At 33.6% G+C, this 20882-nt stretch overlaps 1 protein-coding gene across 3 annotated transcripts in view; it reads left to right on the forward strand.

Annotated features, from left to right (window-relative positions):
• LOC138716251 (cyclic GMP-AMP phosphodiesterase SMPDL3A) overlaps positions 1-20882 on the forward strand; it is a 1162941-nt gene that overhangs the window by 1132295 nt on the left and 9764 nt on the right. For all 3 annotated transcript variants that reach the window (XM_069849108.1, XM_069849110.1, XM_069849111.1), the window contains exons 8-9: positions 11711-11823; positions 16553-16731. In XM_069849108.1, coding sequence (XP_069705209.1) covers positions 11711-11823; positions 16553-16731 — 292 coding nt within the window. The remainder of the gene's footprint in view (positions 1-11710; positions 11824-16552; positions 16732-20882) is intronic.

A 20882-nucleotide genomic window follows, 5' to 3' on the forward strand; every position in this document is an offset into this window, starting at 1 on the left:
GAAAACAAAAATTTATCTTTCCACTAATGTTTTAACATATGATGTGTAAGTCTAAATAATTCACTCAGTGTGATTTCTCTACAGTCTGATAAGTATTCTTTATTGTCGTAAACTACTGATTGATTTTAATTATATTAATATTGTAACAACAGAGATAATATTATAACGTACCTTTTGCAAATGGCTTGGAAAATTAAACAGGGATGGTATTATCGTCACGCTCTCATGGTTAACATTCGGCAGGTCTTTGAGCGGCCTCATGCACTAACATTCGGCAGGTCTTTCAAATTTAATTGTATTATTGTTTTCAATTTCTTCCATTATTAAATGACACTTACTTGTCTAATCCACGTGGACTAAAACCGAGGTTGCAATGTCTTGTGCTGAGGACGAACATTAAGGTATGTGATTAAAAATTATTATTAAAGAGTTATTATTAAGAGTTAAGAAAGCCAACATAACAAACTAGTGCTTATTTTTATCGAGGAAGTAGACGTGACAACGTGACGCTTAGAGTGAAACCTACAGAGCAACAATCGGTCGGCAAAATTATGTTTTAAAAGCACACCGCACGTTATTGTAGATGCCGACATGTTAAGCATGAGTCCGCGGCGATAATATATCATCTTTCAAAATTCTATTGCCATTACTTTCACACTGTTCACTAAAAACACCCGAGACAAAACAAAGGACAAGTATGACAATCGTGTTTACCGCTCTATTTCTACCAGTAGCATGGCGGCGTAAACATGCGCAGACTGGTTTCAATTTTGGACAGCACACCAGCGCTCTGTGTGAGTCTAGTATACTATTATAACGTCTTTGGTTCCAACAGCGTCCAGTCCAGTTTCAATCCCATAGCAGATGCTCAACTAGCGCATGCGCATAAGATGGTACAGGAACCGTACATGAACTGATCCATGAACCGCTTGTTGGAACGAACCTATTATAGTAAGGTATTATCATGTTCTGACCGAACACCACAGAATTCAACATCCATATGGAATTCGTTGGCGCGGAAGAATATTAACACAGTTGTTAAAAATTTAGCATGTGTTAACAAATAACGTGTCAGTGCATTTTTAACATATTGTGTTGATGAAACCAGCCTCTATTGTTCTTGTATAGTTGCGGATTTTAATAGGAGTGAATCAGTCAACATACGCAGTACATACTAGTACTTGCCTCCGGGTTGCTTGTAAATGTAGCGCACAAAGGATTGGGATAATTGGCCTATCAAAGAAACCTTACAAAACCATCAGCCATAAAACCTCCTTTGAAAAGTCGGGTGTGTACTGTAAAGAAAAGCTTAATTAAAAAAAAAAAAAAAAGAACACCTACCAACACGAACTGTAATGCACAAAAGAAGAGCTTTCAATAATTACGGAAAACCTTCATTTGAATAGTCTTTTGTCGAGCTGTTACAACGCACATGCTTCACAAGGCTTTCCGTAGCAATTATTTCTCTTCAGTAGACCTGTAGAACAAATATAAACATTATATTCTCGACCTTCATTTTCGAACCGGAGTACTGTTGAAAGATATTGGAGGATTCAAAAATATTATCCGGATTTTATTTCTTTGTGAACATTATATAAAATTTTAAAAGGTGACAGTGAATTTAACTAAACTCCAAGGATACCGTTAATCGTATTTATGTAGGCCTAAAGTAATAAAATCCGATATACAGAGTGAATCGTAAATAGTGTCATTCATTTCAGGGGGTTGTTCTTTGAGATATTTCAAGAAAAAGTTTAATACATTTTGTTCGTTTTTGCTTCCTTTTCGAGATAAAAATTGTTTTATATGAAACATTTCATAGCGTGTTTTGAGTAAGCCATTGATTGAATTCTCAATATGCTCAGTCAATTTAAGGGGTTAGGTACAGCTTACAGCAGTAAAATTTTTGGAAATATTCATTTTTCTTCCATTACTGTATCTTGTACTACTAATGATGAAAATTGGTATGTGTAAACACTGCCCTTCTGCTGTATGAAAAAAATATTTTACGATTTATTTATTTTTTCTTTTTTCTTTTTTCAAAATTCAAAACGGTGGCAGTTCATGTACTGTAATGAAGTGTTTCCCTCATAACTTATAAAATTTTTAACTTTTTCATGTTCTCTCCCTTTTATTTTATTGCTGAAACTCATGTTTAGAATATCATGCTCTTCCAACTACATTCCTTAATATATAATATACTAGTGGCTTGTGCAGAAACTCGGCATTAGAAGTTTAAATACAGATTTTTCATATTTATTTTCCGGACAGAATATCAGATATTTTGAAAGTTACTTGCTTCCATAATAATTAAAGATGCTCCGCGAAATATGTTACATTGAAAGTAACATAATAACTCAATGAAGTTTAACCTAGCCAAATGTATCTTTTTTTTAAAAACGTCCCTCAGAATGGATTTTATGCCCAATGCTTTTCTTGGACATATCCATCTTCATTTCTTTGAGTTTCAATACGGAAGCGCAAATAGGATATCAATATCAAGACGATCAGCGGTTTTTTCATGTGGGAATAAAGTAGTAGCTATTTCAGGTCATTGCAGATTGTTGGCAAGAATATGACATTTTGGAGTGCATTAGATAAGTATTCCATTTTTAATAACAATATTTATGTCTTACGTAAGATTTGTAACTTTTAGTAACATATGTATGTATAGCCGTTACTCAGAATATTATAGAAATGAAGATCTAATGTAAGTTATTCTCTACGTTTACTTACATAAATAACTCCAAAAGGTTTCATTTTCATATCATCAATAATAGTATCAATATGTATCAGTGACAAAATACACCATATTACACCTGTAATATTTCATTTTTAATGGAAATAATTTCAACAAACCTTCTTGAGTTTTGTAGTTTTTGATAACCTATATACGCTACATAGCTGTACTAATAAAATTACACAAGAATCAGATCTGTAAATTTTATTCATGATAATAATTATAAACTTCGTAATAAGCTTTGAAGTTTTTAGTAACCAATATAGAGACAAATGAAGATCGACCTATTGGCATTATGTCAGAGAATCTGTTGGCAATTCTGGAGTCATGGCCTCCATGATATTGTTTATTTTAGTATCTGTCTTATACTGAAAAGCTATTAGTTCTCAAAACTGATGACAAATGGATTTTGTAAAATAGGAAAATTATGTAGGAAAATTGACATTTCTGTGAAAACTACTATTTTTCTGAAAATATTTGAGTTCCAAGCTTCAAAATGAGGAGTCATTAGTTAAAATCCGTTCAGCCGTTTTCCCGTAATTTCCATTACCAGTTCAAATTATATATATAGATTTTTTGTGTTAGAAGAAAATACTGATATTTGACCATTTTAGATGGATTTATTTTTTATCACACAACCTATGAAAGGTATAGGCACCATATTGTGGATATGACATGCATAAATACACACAAAAAATTTCATCTCAGAATGTTGGATAGTTTTTAAGTTATGAGAGAAAAGCTTCATCACTGCACAGTGAACTGCCACCATTTTGAATTTTGAAAAATAGAACATAAATAATTTCTTAAATGGTAAAAATATATTTATCATATAGCAGAATGACACTGTTTTACATACGCTAATTTTAATTATTGTATAAGATACAGTAATGGAGGAAAAAAATGTTGAATATTTCCACAATTTTACTGCTATAAGTTGTACCTAACCTCTTAAGACGAGAGTAGTGTCTTATGATAAATGACTGGAAGAATTTTAGTTTTGTCCTTTAAATGTGTAGAAATTTGATCCGAAATGTAAGATTGTGAAATTCATTTTCAGAACGAAAAGTTACCCAAGTCTCATTGTTCATCTCATTTATAAAGAGGATCTTGTAATCTCATTGATTGTAGCGAAAGATATTATGTTGGGAGCAAAGTTCAACTTGTCTTGTTTTGTTATAAATAATTATTCAGTCATATTTCTTGGCACTCATCTCTTTGAATAACTTATCAAGTGTTCAAAATCCTGATATTTGCTTTCTTGGACAATTCACAAACATTTAGTTGTCTATCTGTCTTTCAGAATAAGTTCTCCAACGCGTTGAATCTCCTTGTTGTTCACTGACAGAAGTTGCGGAACGTGGATCGTGTAGAATTTTAGAAAATATTGTGCGCCCATCTTTAAATGATTTTTACAACTCGAAGACTAGGTACTGAACGACACAAACAGTTTTCCTGAAACTGCGCTAAAAGTCGTCTATGAATTTGAGTAGCACCCGTTTCTTCAGCTCTGACAAGACTGATGATAATTTGCTATGCAACAATATACGAACCAGAAAACTGCAAAATAGCGCTTACAACTAATAATAATAACAACAATAATAATAATAATAATAATAATAATAATAATAATAATAATAATAATAATAGTAATACTTACTTACTGGCTTTCAAGGAACCCGGAGGTTCGTTGCCGCCCTCACATAAGCCCGTCATTGGTCCCTATCCTGAGCAAGATTAATCCAGTCTCTACCATCATAACCCACCTCCCTCAAATCCATTTTAATATTATCTTCCCATCTACGTCTTGGCCTCCCCAAAGGTCTTTTTCCCTCCGGCCTCCCAACTAACACTCTATATGCATTTCTGGATTCGCCCATACGTGCTACATGCCCTGCCCATCTCAAACGTCTGAATTTAATGTTCCTAATTATGTCAGGTGAAGAATACAATGCGTGCAGTTCTGTGTTGTGTAACTTTCTCCATTCTCCTGCAACTTCATCCCTCTTAGCCCCAAATATTTTCCTAAGCACCTTATTCTCATACACTCTTAACCTATGTTCCTCTCTCAAAGTGAGAGTCCAAGTTTCGCAACCAAAAAAAAAAAAACAACAACAAACGGTAATATAACTGTTTTATAAATTCTAACTTTCAGATTTTTTGACAACAGACTGGATGATAAAAGCTTCTCAACCGAATAATAACAGGCATTTCCCATATTTATTCTACTTTTTAATTTCATCTCGAGTATCATTTATATTTGTTACTGTTGCTCCCAGGTATTTGAATTTTTCCACCTCTTGAAAGGATAAATTTCCAATTTTTATATTTCCATTTCGTACAATATTCTCGTCGCGATACATAATCGTATACTTTGTCTTTTCGGAATTTACTTCCAAACCTACCTCTTTACTTGCTTCAAGTAAAATTCCCGTGTTTTCCCTAATCGTTTGTGGATTTTCTCCTAACATATTCACTTCATCCGCATAGACAAGCAGCTGATGTAACCCGTTCAATTCCAAATAATAATAATAATAATAATAATAATAATAATAATAATAATAATAATAATACACGAAAACTATTGGAAGAATAGTAAAAGAGAGGGCAAACGAAATTTCGAGACAAGATATTTTTAGTAATATTAAAGACCTAGGATCATTAAAATACTATAGGGAGGTTAAACAGTTTTGGGAACAGGAAGAATATGTTAGACTAAATTCAAGGGAAGAGAGAACAGGAATGGCATGGTGGAGATTAGGTATCTGGAGACTCAAGAATAGGAGAGGGAACGTAGAGAAGGATAAATGTCCTTTGTGTGGACTAGCTGAAGACGCAATGCATATTGCGCTAAAGTGCCAGGCAACGAATGATTTGAGACACAGTTGGGTAGATAAAAAATTTCTACAAATAAACGCTATAGTAGCTTATAAAAAAATGAATGGTCACCTAAACGCCAGCAATTTGCATAAATTAGGAAGATTTCTTTTTAGAGTTAAAATTAGATGGGAAGAGAAAGTCAAAGCTCTAACGGAGATGGAATTATAAATGTTGAGTAGTCACACGATAAGAAACTACGAAGAGTAGTCAATGAAGTTAACAGAATAATTCTTAAGAGATTGAGCATAAAATGAAATAGCTAAGGTAGGAGTTTTAGATACAAGAGCTATACTTATTATTAGTTGTGTATTATTATTATTATTATTATTAGTAGTAGTAGTAGTAGTAGTAGTAGTAGTAGTAGTAGTAGTAGTAGTATTGTAAACAGAGGATGCTTATAGGTTCATTATGTATTAGTTTGTGTTATATTTGTATTGAGAGTGATGGCGGATTAAGAACTGTAATACATCTAAATAATTTCGAGGGAAAAATTGTTCCGGAGCCGGGTATCGAACCCGGTACCTTTGGTTTAACGTACCAACGCTCTAGCACTGAGCTACCCGGGAACTCTAACCGACACCGATCCAATTTTTCCTTCTATATCCACAGACCTCAAAGTGGGCTGACAACCGTCAAGCAACCAACTTCGAGTGCACACTAACTCCGTGTGACTTAAATTGTGGTTTTCTGTTAACGAACAGTGACGTGTATTATGCAAATCAAGATTTCAGGTATGACTCCCTGTAAAGTTGATTTGAATAATTTCGAGGGAAAAATTGTTCCGGAGCCGGGTGTAATACATCTAATCCGCCATGACGTGAACAATGATTGATGAAATAAATAAATAATAATAATACAGTAATAATAATAATAATAATAATAATAATAATAATAATAATCATGGTAGAGGTGAGAGAGATGGATAATCTGTAACAGTCTGACAGCAGAATCTTCGAAGCTAGAGTTTCAGCATCCCTTCTTTAAATCAGCCCAGTTCATCTCGCTCCTCACCCACAAACAGACTCACAAGAATGTGCGAGAGTGCAGTCGCTGTAAAATACGAACTAAGGGGTAGATCTTCTGCCCCAGTGGATCGGATCAACTGCGGTTGTATAGCGCTTGGATAAATACAGCTGCTAAAACCTAAGTCTGGCTGTTCAAAGATCTTCCTTCTAGTCTAGAATCTAGAACATCTTAATGCAAACGTGACCGACTCCAGTTAATTATTGCCGTATTGTTTCATAAAAGTAAGCGACTATAGCGTTACAAGTATAAAATGGATGTTCTCGTGACTAGCTTAAATATACAGAATGTTTGGTACAATTTTGCTAGTTTTTACCTTCCTTTTTGAGATACAAATTCTTTTATATGAAATATTTCATAAAGTGTTTTGGGAAAGCTATTGATTGAATTCCCAATGCTCAGTCAATTTAAGAGAGCACAGTATTATGATAAAAATACTGAAATAATTTTAGTTTTGTCCTTCAAATGTGCAGAAATTTGATCCGAAAAAAAATGTAACTTTTCGTTCTACACAGGAATTTTACGATGTTACATTTGTTCGGATCAAATTTCTGAACATTTGAAGGACAAAACTAAAATTCTTCTTCACGACATAGAAATATATGCCTATTCCGGTTTTAGAGTTAAAAGAAAACATCTCGTCATCTTTTAATTAGGCGTCCTATTCTCCTCTTTCCATTTGGCTTGTAATAGAGGAGCTGCAATGGTAGACAACGTAGTTTCATTCTTTCTACATGTAGATTCCGTTAATTTCAATATATTAGGCTATTATATAATCTCATGCAAACCATTTAGTTTCAATTCATTTCTCATTTCGTTGCTGTATATATGATCCATTAAAGTGTATCTTGCTATTGTTGTTGTTGTTGTTTAGCCGACTATCCGAAGACAGGTGTGAACCTCACAAGTAATATCAAAGTGATATCATGAGGCAACTAGGCCAGGAGATAATGGGCTAGAATGGCCAGTTCCTTTCGCCCTCCATTGCATACGTCGCCGATTAGCTACATATTACACTAATCAAACTTCAGACGCATACAAACAATTTATTGTTTTTCCTCTGACATATATCGTCAAGTGAGATGTAGGCCTACTGTCTAATAATAATAGATGTACGTATCAGCCAGAATCTCAATTACAGGATTATTGCTATTAATCGAAGGAATTTCATTTCAACAGTCTCTATTGTTCATTTATTTATTTATTTATGTTTATTTATTTATTTAATTTTTTATTTACTTATTTATTTACTTATTTATTTATTTATTTGTTTATTTATTTATTTATTTATTCATCTACCAATATATTTACCTACTTTTATCTATTTCCTTACATAGAATCTAATTACTTTCCTATTTGTTTCTTTATCTTCCAATTTGTTTACCTGTTTACTTACCTATCCATTTGTATATTTATTTATTTACTTGTCTATCCATGTATTTTTCTACTTATCTACCTATCTGTTTATTTTTCTATTTATTGTTTTACCTATAAATTTGTTTAGCTATCAATTTCTTTACCTAGCCATTTATTTATTTATTATTATTATTATTACTTATTTATTTATTTATTTATTTATTTATTTACTTAATTATGTATATATTTATTTATTTATTTGTTCCTACTTTTAGCTATTTCCTTACATAGAATCTATTTACTTTCCTATTTGTTTCTTTATCTACCAATTTGTTTACCTATTTACTTACCTATCCATTTGTATATTTATTTATTTACTCGTCTATCCATGTATTTTTCTACTTATGTAACTATCTATTTATTTTTCTATTTATTGTTTTACCTACAAATTTGTTTAGCTATCAGTTTCTGTACCTAGCCATTTATTTATTATTATTATTATTATTATTATTATTATTATTATTATTATTATTATTATTATTATTATTATTATTATTATTATTAGTATTATTATTATTATTTATTTATTTATTTATTTATTTATTTAATACTATTTGAAGCAGAAATAGGCGACTGGATCGAAACCGAGTTGTGTTTCTCACTTCTGTTAATATTACAAAACGTGCCGCTTGAAATATGCGAGCTCTTTCATTTACACTTCAGCAGTACAGATCCCCTCTTTCGTGCACGTAAAGAGGAGTGCATTATAGTCTTACATGGTAACAGATTGCCTTGCAAGCACAATCTCTTCACGCTTATCGCCTGAAAGTTCAGCAAATCCCCGCGCGAGAGAGCAGAAGTTGACGAGATATTTGGTGTAATATCAGTCGAAGAAGGTACAGCGACCTTGTGGATCGATTCCCCGCTTAAAGCCAACGTTTCAGCCGTGTAACTTATGGGCCTTCCCAAACAACTTCGCCGGCAAGTAAGCTGCATTAAATTTATAGCATAACGTCTCATGTCAAATGGTGAAGAAACATAACTTCATATTTCATCATGTAATAGATTACTTGGGCCATAAATCTGCTGTGCAAGGAGCGCCTCCCGAACTGAGATACGCAGCCGATGACAAATTCCCCTCAATGACAGCCTGGTTGAAGTAAATCAAACGTACAAAATCACGGGGCTTAGCAAGGTTTCTGGAATATGCTAACAACCTTTCCACAGAATCTTATTTCGTATCTCCCCTTCTTCAAATTACATACTTCATAGTTTTCTCTTATCCTTTCTTCCTTTCTTTTCCGATTACATCCTTTCATCCTTCCATTCCTCTTGGTTTTTCTCTCTCTTCCTTTTTTATACCTTTCACTATTCCTTCCTACCATTATACCTCCCCCTACCTCTCTCTTTCCATATTTCTTTATTTCTTCTCTCTCTTGAATGAATGAGTGAATTAATTAATAGGTGAGTGAATTAATTAATTAGTAAATAAGTTAATGCATGAGTGAATGAACTAATTAATGAGTGAATTAATACATTAACAAATTAATTAATATATGAACGAATTAATTAATTTATTTATTAATGTGTCAATGAACGAGTGAATTAATTAATAAATGACTGAATAAAATAATTAATGAGTGAATTAATTAATACATTAATGAATTGATTAATAGTTTAGTGGATTAATTAATGAGTGAATTAATTAATTAATTAATTAATTAATTAATAAGTTAATGAATGGGTGAATTAATTAATAGATGAGTAAATTAATTAATTAATGAGTAATTTAATGAATGAGTGAATTAATTAATACATTGATGAATTAATGAATATATTAATGAATGTATGAGTGATTTAATGAATAAGTGAATGAATGAATGAGTGAATTAATACATTAATAAATTAATAGCTGAATGAATTTATTTATTAATGTATGAATGAATGAGTGAATGAATTAATAAATGAGTGAATAAAATAATTAATGAGTGAATTACTATTAATGAATTAATCAATAGTTCAGTGAATTAATTAATTAATGAGTGAATATGTTAATGAATGAGTGAATTAATTAATTAACAGGTGAATTAATTAAATTAATGAATGTATGAATAAATAAATTAAGGGTGAATTAATTAATACATTAATGAACGAATTAATGCAAACCTAGCATTCTCCAATCTTTCCTATTTTCTGCCTTCCTCTTAGTCTCATATGATCCATATATCTTAATGTCGTCTATCATCTGATATCTTCTTCTGCCCCGAACTCTTCTCCCGTTCACCATTCCTTCCAGTGCATCATTCTGCAGGCATTTTCTTCTCAGCCAGTGACCCAGCCAATTCCTTTTCCTGTTCCTGATCAGTTTCAGCATCATTCTTTTTTCACCCACTCTTTCCAAGACAGCTTTATTTCTTATTCTGCCTGTCCACTTCACACGTTCCATTCTTCTCCATATCCACATTTCAAACACTTCTATTCGCTTCTCTTCACTTCATTGTAATGTCCATGTTTCTGCCCCACACAGTGCCGCACTCTATACAAAGCACTTCATTTGTCTCTTCCTTAGCTCTTTTTCTATTAAAAGCTTCCTTGGCCATTGCTATCCTTTTGAATTCCTGGCTGCAGCTCATGTTACTGCTTATAGTACATCCCAAATATTTGAAGCTGTCCACTTGCTCTACTTTCCCATTTAGTATTCGCAAGTTTATCTTCTGTATTTTTCTCTTTATGACCATGCTCTACGTCTTATTTGCACTTATCTTCATCCCATACTGCTCACAGTTAATACATTAATGAATTAATAGATGAATGAATTAATGAATGAGTGAATTAATGAACGTGTGAATTAATTAATGATTGAGTGGATTAATTATTAATACAGTAATTAATCAATGTGTCAATTAATTAATTAATTAATTAATTAGTTAATTAATTAATAAATGAGTGAAGTAATTAATTATTGAGTGAATATGTTAATCCATCAATCTATCAATGAGTGCATAAATGAGCTAGTGAATGAATCAATGAATGACTGAGTAAATGAGCTAATAAATGATTGAATGGATTAGTAGTGAATTACCATCATCATCACCACCATTATCAATAACACCTGGATTAGGCTGGCTGGTCTGCTTGATCTCATAATTCACGACACAAATTGAGTGATTATGGACAATTGATGTTAGTGAATTAATGAGTGGATGAAGAAATGGATGGATGAGTGAGTTAATTAATTAAAGAGAGTGAAATAATTCGTTACGTGACAGCTCATGGAGAGCTAAGGCCTCTCAGCCGATTGCTGAACTCATGTCTCCGCAGAGATGAACAATCATTCAATCACAACGAGTTAACGTGTGATTACCATGATGATCCCCCAGAAGTTGTAGGTGATTTTTAAAACCGGATTTTGCTACTCACTTTGGCTCACCAAATTCATCACTATACTCTGTAGGCACCTGTCCCATACACTGAACCAGCTATCATTTGATACCTTCCTTCTCTCTTACAGATTCCTTATCAAAATCAGTGCCCTTTAATTTATTTTTTTATATGTCATAATCTGTACTTTATATGAATGTCTTGTGATGATGGTTTCGTGTTGGACTAGACCTATTAGGCCTACTATAATTTTTACTCAAAGTCATTACAGAATGATGATCTGGTGTTAAAACGAATGTTTATTGATGGAATCATGTGTTGTATTTACAGGTCAGCCAGTTTCGTGGATGTTCCTTGCTCCTGCAGTGTCACCAAAGAGAACGCCCAGTGGTGCCAACAATCCAGGACTCAGACTCTATAAGTTCGACACAGACACTGGACAGGTATGTTCTTAGCAGAGGAATCATTTAGGGGGATTGAGATTTTAAGAAATTCAATAATTGAATATTGCTACCAATGAAATGAGGAAATACGTGAAGAACTAGAGATCACTAGCGTATTTTCTCATTTCTTTTGTGATATCGTATAATATATTCTACCAGATGTCTCAGGAAACTCATTTCAGCAGCTTCAATTCGTTTCATCTGAAGTTTTGTTAGAGTCCAATTTTCGGACCCGTAAAGTAGCACAGGAATGGCCATAAATTTATAAAATTTAGGCGTGTTACGTTTAATTTGTACCACACATGTAGTTAAATTTGTTTATTTTTCCTGCCACATGCTGTATCTGTTAGTATCATAGATAAAATCATAAAATAATTATCTAAATACAGTAAAATCCCTCGTAAGTGGCACCCAAATATCGACAATACTAACTTTTGGCTAGGTCAAAAAAAATGTTTAAATCTGCCACATTGCCACAGTCTGGGCCGCCAATTTTTCCACATTAGGAAGTTCGAACGAACTTTCGTTTTCAGTGAATATTCGAACCTAAAATTAGTGTATTATTTTGTGTTGTGTGATGTGTTTTAATAAAGAAAATCCACACAGTTTTTATGTTTATTTAGTTAAGTTCGGGCCATCAGTGTTGTCACATTAGGAAGTTCGCACGAACTTTAATTTTCAATGAATATTCGAACCTAAAATTAGTGTATTATTTGTGTTGTGTGATGTGTTTTAATAAAGAAAATCCACACAGTTTTTATGTTTATTTAGTTAAGTTCGGGCCATCAGTGTTGCCACATTAGGAAGTTCGCACGAACTTTAATTTTCAATGAATATTCGAACCTAAAATTAGTGTATTATTTGTGTTGTATGATGTATTTTAATGAAGAAAATCCACACTGTTTTTATGTTTATTTAATTATATTCGGGCCGTCAGTGTTGCCACATTAGGAAGTTCTCACAAACTTTCATTTTCAGTGAATATTCGAACCTAAAATTAGTGTATTATTTGTGTTGTGTGATGTATTTTAATGAAGAAAATCCACACTGTTTTTTATGTTTATTTAATTATATTCGGCCCGTCAGTGTTGCCACATTAGGAAGTTCGCACGAACTTTAATTTTCAGTGAATATTCGAACCTAAAATGAGTGTATTATTTGTGTTATGTGATGTGTTTTAATAAAGAAAATCCACACAGTTTTTATGTTTATTTAATTATGTTCGGCCCGTCAGTGTTGCCACATTAGGAAGTTCGCACAAACTTTAATTTTCATTGACTATTCGAACCTAAAATGAGTGTATTATTTGTGTTCTGTGGTGTGTTTTAATAAAGAAAATCCACACAGTTTTTATGTTTATTCAGTTATGAGCAAGTGATAGAGAAATAAGTTTCACATGGCTGCAGTTTCAACATTTGACATGAAATAGAAACTTTTTTTTTTTTTGTATATACCGGTATTTATTCAATTATCCGGTAAAATCTGATATCCGGAACTAGCCTGATCTCTTTGGTGCCGGATAAGAGGAATTTTTCTGTACAATAATTAAAATTACTGGACTCATCGATAATTTTATTGCCTGTAACAAATTTACAAAATTATAAAATTCAATTTTAATACCGGTAGGCCTATACAAAATCTCAAATGTTGCATATCTATGAAGTATAACACAGTAACAAAATCTGTATCACTGCTTCTCTGCAGCGCGAACAGCACTTCCTGATTACTCCCATCAGTGTTACGTCCACTCTGAAGTTCTGTAAAGCCCGAGTCAATTTATTTGAGAGCCTACTCTATTGTATTATAGACGCAGAGGGGCAGATGGATACTGTATATGTATTAATACATGAGTGGGTGGCTGACTAGATGAAGTGATTCTCGGACTAGCAGATAACCTAGAACAAACAGATTAAATATATAAGTAATTTCTTATTCAAGAGATAGAATCACATGTCATGAAAACAATTTCTAATTACGAACTACTGTATTGCACCAATCATAATAATATACTGTATCAGTACCATTATATAGTCTGGGTCAGCTTACTTTATACCCTAAGGGTGAAACCTAACCATTTTTCCCCCATTACTACATAAGCTAGTGGACTGTGGTGATTTTCTAGTTTGCAGGTTGAATTTTCTTTTGCCAACTTCGTTTCGAATTTCGATACTGACAAATACTACAAATGGTAGTGATTTTGTAACTGGTATGTTGGCAGTTAAGTCATATATCGACAATATTTGTCAGTACTGGAGTTCCATGAAATTAAAATTGTACGAGATTTCTGAACCAGTTACTGGAAGCTAGTGAAATTTGAACATACTAATAATTAATTAATATAAGTATTAATATAGTTATTTTGTGTGTTGTGTTGTGGTTATAATTCAAGACTACAGTCAGGTAGATTTTTGGAGTTAGTACTAATAATTTCATGTGGTCAAACAAAATACATTTTGAGGTTAGATCTCGTGAGTCAATTGTTTAGTACTGCCAGACAAAATACTTGACATGTTGACCCCTTTCCCATATAGTTTGCCTACGAAAATATGTTACAAATTATTGAATTATTTAGAATAACCTTCCAACATAAAGTACGGTAAGTAAATAAGTCATTTAGTACATAGAATCGTGTGATATCTGGTAACAGTTAGCAACACTGACAAGACGGCAATATTTGCTGTTTAGGAACTGTTCTTATGTGACCCTCACTATACTGTATGTAAAGAAAATAAGAAAACATTCGTCATAATTAATTGCTTATTGCTAAATCACCTATGTACATGTGTCATTCAATAATTAGTGGCAACATTTGAATTAACAACAAAGAAAACATTTTTGGAACAGTCACATTGTTGCAGTGCTCAGAAGTAATCTCCTCCAACATGGAGAACCCGCCTCCACACCTCAGGGAGACGACGGATGCCGTCCACAGCGTCTTGTGCTAATCTTCGAACAGACTGCTCTACTGCTGCTATAATTGCCTGTCTATAACTAAAGCGAACTTCTCTAAGTGGTAATTTCATTTTCACGTAAAGGTCAAAATCACATAGGCTCATATCTGGGGAGTATGGAGGATACTCCAGAATTTCCCAGTTCCATCTGCGAAGTAAATTAACCACAGGGGCAGCTTTGTGAGAGCAAGCACCATCATGTAGGACAATAGGATGAGAATTCAGAAAATTTGGACTTTTATGGCGACACAGTTGGAAGCATAACACAGAAATAAGCTTTTACTTTCAGGGTTGCTGAAAAACTTTAATTTCAAACCCTAGCGAAGTTGCTAAGACGGTAATGTTTGAGACTCGAATTCGAAAGGTCCTGAGTTGAAATCCCGTGGCTGGCAAATCTGACTGGCGTTTTTTCATGATTTCCCTCAGTCACAAAAGCAAATGCCGGATTGGAATTTTACATACGATGATTCATCACTACCTTATTCAACCAATATTATTAGAAATTTTAAAAACAAAATCTAAATCAGTTGTATCAACACAAGCCATCTGTCACACACGGCAATAGAAATAGAAACTTAACAACAGCCAACGAACTACTGATAATCCAAGATCCTACACATGCAATATGATCATAGCAAGGTTTAAGCCATAGTCACATTTGTCGCATTTTGCTACTGGACTTCTAAAAATGCAACAAACTTTCAATGTAAATGTGCAAAAATGCGACAACCACATTGGACTTCAGAAACGAAGATGGTAATGGAGAAAATTAAAACAGAAAATGATGTGTTTGCACTAATTTGAATTTAAATGAAATGCTAAAGGCATGGGCAATATTCAAATGGTATTGAGCAGTAGGCTAGATGTTCAGGAATGGATTTCAAAGAGTTAGTGCAATTCATGTAAGTTAAGGGAACAATTTCTTCTAATTGATTTATATAATTCCATCGCATACTGCTACTGTAAATTTTGAGCGAGAATTTAGTTGCGTGAATCTTGTAAAAACTGGAATTAGAAACCGTCTTTCAGTAACGAAGAGTTAGCACTCTGCTAACAATAAATCTTGAAGGACCTACTCGTAAAGAATTTCAATGTTTAGAGTGCTCATAAAATAACGTATTTTAATGTGATGTAAATTCAGCAGTAATTGATTCTAAACATACCTAAGTGTAATAATTTACTTACATAATATAGTTAAACTAGAGTGTGGTAAGATGGATTGAAAGTAATGAAACACCAAGAAACATGCATACTTTATTAACTTTATCTTTCTGTAGAACTATTTATAATATTGCACAAACTTATCGCAATGTGCACAAATATAATGTTCCATTTGTGTATTCTTACGAGAATTATTTATTTTTTAGTTTGAACCCTGGATCATAGGTACTAAAGCGTATATATAAATAAATGTATATAAAAAACTTTCATTTCTGTAAAATCTTGAAATATATTTTCTGCAGCATCACAGAACCTTTTCATCATCATCATCATCATCATCATCATCATCATCATAATCATCATCTATATATTTCTAGGTCTGCACTTCTGCATTCCATTCCGTCCCCATTAAACAAAATCATCCATCCAAAAACTTCTTCTTCTTTTTTTTTTTTCAATTCCTCCTTTCAACTGGATTGTAATCGAATATAATTCTGGGGATCTTCATTTCACGCTGTGTTCACTGATGTGTATATCAGCACACACCATGTTATTTTATTCTTTGGTGTTGAATGCTAATTAAATGTAACCAACAACTGTCTTGTTGTTTACAACAGGTACTGGACTACAGGCAGTATTACTTGGACCTCACGCTCGCGAACCAGAGAGACGTTGCGGAATGGCAGATAGAATACAACCTCACGGATTACTACGACTTGAATGAGGTGTCTGCTCAAGAACTGCACAATCTGGTTGAGAGCTTTGCTGTGCCAGAAGGATCGAAATTTTTCTCCAGGTGCTCTTATGTTTTAATATATAGACATAAGTGAAAGTAATTCTATATTTTTTTATCCATAAGATATGACCACAGATGTTAAAGCGTGTATAAATAAACTTAAAAAGAATTATTTTAGAAACTAGCGTTAGGCTCACGCTCACACTGAAAAAATACCCACTTCAGAAATGTATCGTTTTTGTTCTTATTTCTTATTTTCTATAAAATAAAAAAAGAAGAAATACCAATCTATATCACAGACACACTCACTGCTAAAACTCCAGTTATAAACGAAATTCCTTCATGGAAATGGGTGATTCCAGAACATAGCATACAAATTCCAGGAAATCATTCCAAAAATGATCCTTCATACATTCTTAAGTTAGATTCCATGGAACTACTCTGCAGTACATATAAGGATCACCTTCTAATTTATACAGATGGATCTCTAAATCCTAATAATGGGACATCAGGAGCAGGATATTATATTCCAAAATATCAAGAAAGTTATTTCATACCATGTTCATCCTCCTCCAGTCTTGACACTGAATTGCTAGCTATTGATGCTGCTCTTCAGTGTGTTACCCAAATTTCTGAAAAATCTATTTGCATACTTACCGACTCCAAGGGGGCTATATTTAATATAATTAAATATGTACCAAACCTATATGCACATAGAATTATTCCAATTCAGAAACAACTTACTTACTTACTTACTTACAAATGGCTTTTAAGGATCCCGAAGGTTCATTGCCGCCCTCACATAAGCCCGCCATCGGTCCCTATCCTGTGCAAGATTAATCCAGTCTCTATCATCATACCCCACCTCCCTCAAATCCATTTTAATACTATCCTCCCATCTACGTCTCGGCCTCCCTAAAGGTCTTTTTCCCTCCAGTCTCCCAACTAACACTCTATATGCAACTAAGTAAACTAAAAGAACTCCAAACGGAAATAACATTTCAATGGATACCTAGTCATTGTGGTATACCTGGAAACGAGAAAGTCGATAATATTGCAAAACAGGCAACATATTTACAACCAAGACCTCTTCAAGTGATATCTCTATCCAATGCTTTTGCTTCAGTAAAGTCTCATTTTACAAACCTATGGATCAACAATTGGCTCTCTTCTGACAAAGGAAAAATTTTACAGTCTGTACAAAAGAAACCAAATGACTTGGAAATGTACAAAAACTTGTCCAGACATGTTCAAACATTTTTAACAAGAGCCAGAACAGGTCACTTTGTAACTCAATTGTACCTACACCGATTTCACATTTCTGATAATCCTACTTGTCTGTGGTGTAATAATCATGATGAAGATCTGGAACACATTCTTCCATACTGTCCATCCATAAACCACAAATGAAGTAAATTAAAATCATCAGTACCAGTTGCAGAAGACACAGCCCTGCAGTATATATTGACTACACCCCAACTCTGGCTACTAGCAACAGACATCTATAATGAACACTGATCAAAATACCCCTCATTTCTCGTTAAAAACAACAATTGAATAGACTACAGTGGACTATAGGGACTTTATGTTGTCAGCAAACAGCTGGATACATTAAGAAGATTGATTCTTATTTCTAATTTTTTGCTATATTATTATACACTTGTCCCAAAAGTCATGCTGAGGTTTCAGAGGACTACATTCTTTTTAATGAATAGAGGCAGAAATGTAATATTGGTGTCAGATGAAAATAAAACTCTCGAAGTTTATCGCCTGTAAGTTTAAGGCACTGAAGGAAACAAATATTTAAAGATTGTAACAATAGAACAAATACAATAATTTCCAGTGTTACAGTTAATTATACAAGGTGGATGTCCGAAGAAAAGTGCAATGTGTTTTGTGGCTGGCAAAATTTGAATCTGTGACTCGTGCACGACTTGAATTTTGTCGGGTATTTAACGAAGAACTACCACACGAGAATAACATTCGTCTTGAGATAAGACAGTTAAAAGAAACTGGAAGCGTATTGGAGAAAAAACGTACTGGAAGACCATTGACAAATGATGAAATGGTAGAAGTCATCCGAAGAGCATTTGTTCAGAGTCCAAGGAAACCAGTTCGTAAATGTGCTGGACAATTAGGACTTTCGAAAACAACAGTTTATAGGCCTGGAGCTTTAAAGAAACGTGTTCGTCTTCATCTGACTCCTTATAAACTTCAATTGTTACATGCACTGTCTATCCAAACCATGAATGTTATTCTCGTGTGGTGGTTCTTCGTTAAATATGCGACGAAATTCACGTCGTACACGAGTCACAGATTCAAATTTTTACAGCCTCAAAACACACTTTTCTTTGGAGATACATCTTGTATAACCCTAGATTACTAAACTGTGCTACGAAAAACATTTTTACTGAACAGTAGCCTGACAGACTACGCGTCTATTATTACTTATCTTAGGTTGCATCCGCCAAATTACTCTTCAAGGAATGACCACTCATATCAATTGAAGGAAAGAAGACAGAGGACGGACACTGGAAAGTTTTCTTTTCTCAATCGTACTATCAGGGACTGGAATGCTTTACCTGCAGGCTTACTAAAGGCTTTACCAATAACCAGAAATGTATTTAAAAATAGGCTTAAGGACTTTACTAATAGACGGTAGTATATTATACACAATATTTAAATCACTGCAATGAAGGCAGACAAGCTGAATATCAATAAACTATGAAACTACTATCCCTCAGGGACTGGCTTGCCGAGTCATATAAAACCCTCTGACATCCGCCATTACACATTAGATTTTAATTAACAGATTCTACACAAATATACTATTAATTTTAACTGGTCCTCAATTCTGCCATACACCAATGTAGAATGAAGCTTAACAAAATGAAAGAAAAATATTTAGCAGACGCTGTAAGACTGACGAGTGTCAGAGAATCTTTCTAAGCAAAGACAAGTTAACAATATAGAATTTAGAAAAGAGAAAATGTAATATATTAATAGATAATAATATCACCAATAGTCGAATCCACTTATGATCCCCGGCAGGCCAGTCTCGGGATCAACTTGAAAACGCCTTCCTTGTGCACACGACGAAACCAATTCTGCAGGTGGGTTAACTACCAGAACCCCGGAGTTGGGCCGTGCCTGTCCATACAAAGTCACCATCCCAGGTCACCATGTCGGTATCTCGGTCATTGGCCGTTGCAGTCGTCTCTCCTCTGACTGCATTCCAAGTATCTCGTTCGGACACCTGTCAGTCATTCCCCGAGTGACCTCCTCTGAAGTCCTATAAGTCACAGCCCTAGGCACCGCATCATCAGTCCAACCCGGAAAGACACTCATAACAGAAAAAAATTTGAACAGAAGCATCCAATCACAAGCAAGACCGAAATAATGAACCAATAAGAAAATTCCCTCATACAGTGAAACCTGTTCAAGACAGAAGTGACATGGTCCTAATTTATTTTCCGTTGTGGACAGGTTTCCGTATTATTCAGGTGTGACATTAAAATGGAATATTTTGTCATTCATATACATGAAAAACAAAATGGGATGTCCCAAACTGCAAGAAGTACAAAATATTCCATTTAACACTCATCACATTAAATCAGCTTTCTGTCGCTTACTATGTTGGTGAATCATCTTGACTAAAATCTCATTTTCTGTATAAATATTATCGTAACTGACTCATTAGTCATTAAACATTACTAAAGTTTACAAATCTAATTATATTTAATATCTAACACTATACTATAATACTGTACTGCATATCACTACATATTATTAATTAATTAGACTAGGAGCTATCCATTAGAAGCCTTGAATTCTGGTTTATTTAATTTCTTTCCCAGTTCAATGGCTTGCTTTGCAGAATAGATCCAGAAATTGGCTTGTTCTTTGAAAGGTCATGAAGAACCCACTCTCACAACAGTTCATTTATTTTCACATAAACAGTTGCTTTCTGGTTCCTTTTGTGTCACCAATATTGGCCGCAACGCCACTCACTCATTATGAACTTTATTTTTTAAAGTGTCACACCTGAGTTTTCCACAACTGTACTTCAATATTACTTCACACAGACTTTGTTTCTAATTTCCCTTTATCTCGATAACTTTTACTTCATCACTTAATGTTAATGCCACATTTTATGAAACTTTTTTTTTTACCTGGAAATCACTACACTTGCGCTCTGTTTAGCTACGACA

The sequence above is a fragment of the Periplaneta americana genome, chromosome 16 (assembly GCF_040183065.1).
Source record: "Periplaneta americana isolate PAMFEO1 chromosome 16, P.americana_PAMFEO1_priV1, whole genome shotgun sequence".
NCBI lineage: Eukaryota > Metazoa > Arthropoda > Insecta > Blattodea > Blattidae > Periplaneta > Periplaneta americana.